Genomic DNA, 2,543 nt, shown 5'->3' with positions numbered 1-2,543 from the left:
CTCGCAGAGAGGATGCATATAATGCAGCTTATACACCCCGCTCAACTTCCACTTCTCCGGCATGGACAGTGCTTTGGCTTCGGTGCCCTGGGGAATGAAATGAAAGGGAAACAAATAACGAAGAAAGGTGTTACTCTCAAAAAGATTAAAAATCCAAAAGACTCCTAACTTGTTTGAAATAATCACTCCACAAAGTCCTCTTAATACAATGCATCAAATCATTAATATTGCCAATATATTTTATATTGTAGGATAATTATACTGTGTATTATAGGATAATATATTACAATACTTTTAATCAAAATTTTTGTTCAAATAGGTAAAATTGCATCATGGAAACAGGGATTGATCTCTCTCTTCAAAGACTCACTTCTCTGCCTAGCAAAACCATGATTATTTAAAACTCCAAAATAATCAAATATCACTTCCTCTGTAAAGGCTTTTTCAAAGAAAAATTGTTTGCCATTTCCTTTCGTCCCCTAACATTCTATTCATATTTCCGTTACACTTCAACTGTATTATTATCTATGTTTACTTGTGCTATTTCCGATTATCTTTTTATTTGTCTCTCTCTTCTATTTATGTATGGACTCCTTGAGGACAGGAAATATCCCAATGTTTTTATATCCTAATTTCTGGGTCAGTGCATGGCATGCTGCAGGTGTGCACTGATCACCGAATTACTCTATATCTGTGTAACTTATAACATGGCTCGCAGACCGGCAACACTGGTATTATGCAGGAGTATGAAGAAGTACACGGTCCATTCTACAGTTACTAAATCAGTATCTGCATTTTAATAAGGTCCCCAGGTATTCCAAAGCACATTAAAGTTTGAGAAGCAATATTCTAAATGTTCTCCTCCATGAATTCCTAGCATCCTATATATGAATATGTCTCTCCCAGAACTTCACCAATATAGCACAGTGCTTTATATTTTTGTCTATCTCTGCCACTCTCAGACTATGGGCCACTTGAGAGCAGGAACCATCCACATGTATGGGCAATCATAAGATGTTTGTGTTTTGCTTGCAGTACTTACCTGAGGCATGTAACCTGACTCCAACATGAGAAGATGTATCAACACGATCAAGGCATCATTGGCATCAGAACAGTCAGCTGATTGATACAAGGTCTCTAATGAATGTGGCACTTGCCCTTCCACCGATTCACTACAGAGCATGGGTTCTGAGGGATAGAAACCTGTGCCCTCTGCCATATCCTCAATATCTTGAATTGACTCAGCTTCAAAATTTTGACTAGGCCCTAACTGAAAAAGGAAAACAAAACAATGAATTAATTAAAAAGCCTTATTTTTACACAATACAGTTTTTGTATCCTAACGTGAACTAAGTGCTGAAAGTCAAAGTACATCATTGGGTTCAGAAATGGGACACATTTTAAGTGAGTCCTTATAAATAAATAAGCCTGCGACCTACTCTTCCATCCTCAATTCCTCACCTGTTAATTCTAGCTGATATGTCAAAAACCTGGAAATCATCCTAGACTCCTCCCTCTACCTAACTAAACCTTGTCCCAAATCTGATCGGTCTTCAAAGTTCCACTGAAACTAACTCCTAAACATGTCTAAAATTTGCCCCTTCCTGCTCCATTGGTAGTTCAGACTCTCATCATGTATTTCCTGACATCCAACAAGAGCTTTCCTTGCAAGTATCCCTTCTGCAACTTTCTTGTCTTCCAATACATCCCATCCCCTGCTGCCAGAGTTTTCTTGACAATTAAAAATCCGATCATGTACTATGTCCCAGCTTAAAATTCACCAGTATCTCCCCAACACAGACAACAGCATTTCCCTCAATTGTGCCTTAGATGTTCTTAGGAAAAAAGGTAGTCCACATGGAATAAGCGTGGAAAATGCTACATGCTGCAGCCACCTAACTTCACCCTCTATATTCACAAAATACACTATTTGCATTATAAAAGCACTGAGGAGTCTAATAACAATAATAATAGTGTGTGCATAACACTTTACCAAAAAACTCCGTCTTCAACCGTCAGCAGCATCCCTGTAACATCATCTCACGAAACTAGATTTTCAGAGGACACTGAGAAATGCAGGCCTACAAATGAAGCCCAAACTTCTAAATCCCTTAGCATACAGAGTCCTTCATCACCTGATCTCTGACTCATTACCAAGTTCACTTTCTGCCAGTGCCTTCTTACTCACCCCAATATTCTCCACTTCTTCAAAAGAGGTAACACAGACCACAACTCTGCCTTACAACGGCCTTATTTAACCTTATCACACCGCACTGTACTGCAATTTTCTGATTACATATCTGCATCCTTCCATGACTACAAGCTTATAAAAAAACAGACTACATGTCACCCATTTTTGTAACCCCAGTAAAGTACCTAGCACAAAGCAGGTATTCAATGTCTGCTGAACAAATGCTGAAGGATAATACCTTACGACTTCATAATGTCTTTATTTTCAAAACATTTTCTTATTTGTACCTTATAACAATCCTATAAAATAGGCATGGCAGGTACTGCCTTTTTATAGATCCTGTAATTATAAG

The 2,543-nt window shown here is 38.1% G+C and overlaps 1 protein-coding gene across 1 annotated transcript in view; it reads right to left on the bottom strand.

Moving 5' to 3' along the window:
• FBXO7 (F-box protein 7) overlaps positions 1–2,543 on the bottom strand; it is a gene marked incomplete at both ends in the record, with an annotated part of 13,265 nt that continues 10,722 nt past the window's right edge. The window contains 2 exons of the mRNA XM_011958048.1: positions 1–87; positions 1,043–1,270. Coding sequence (XP_011813438.1) covers positions 1–87; positions 1,043–1,270 — 315 coding nt within the window. The remainder of the gene's footprint in view (positions 88–1,042; positions 1,271–2,543) is intronic.

Source organism: Colobus angolensis, unplaced genomic scaffold, assembly GCF_000951035.1.
Source record: "Colobus angolensis palliatus isolate OR3802 unplaced genomic scaffold, Cang.pa_1.0 Scaffold457, whole genome shotgun sequence".
Lineage (NCBI taxonomy): Eukaryota > Metazoa > Chordata > Mammalia > Primates > Cercopithecidae > Colobus > Colobus angolensis.
This window is presented reverse-complemented; position numbering and strand designations above follow the sequence as displayed.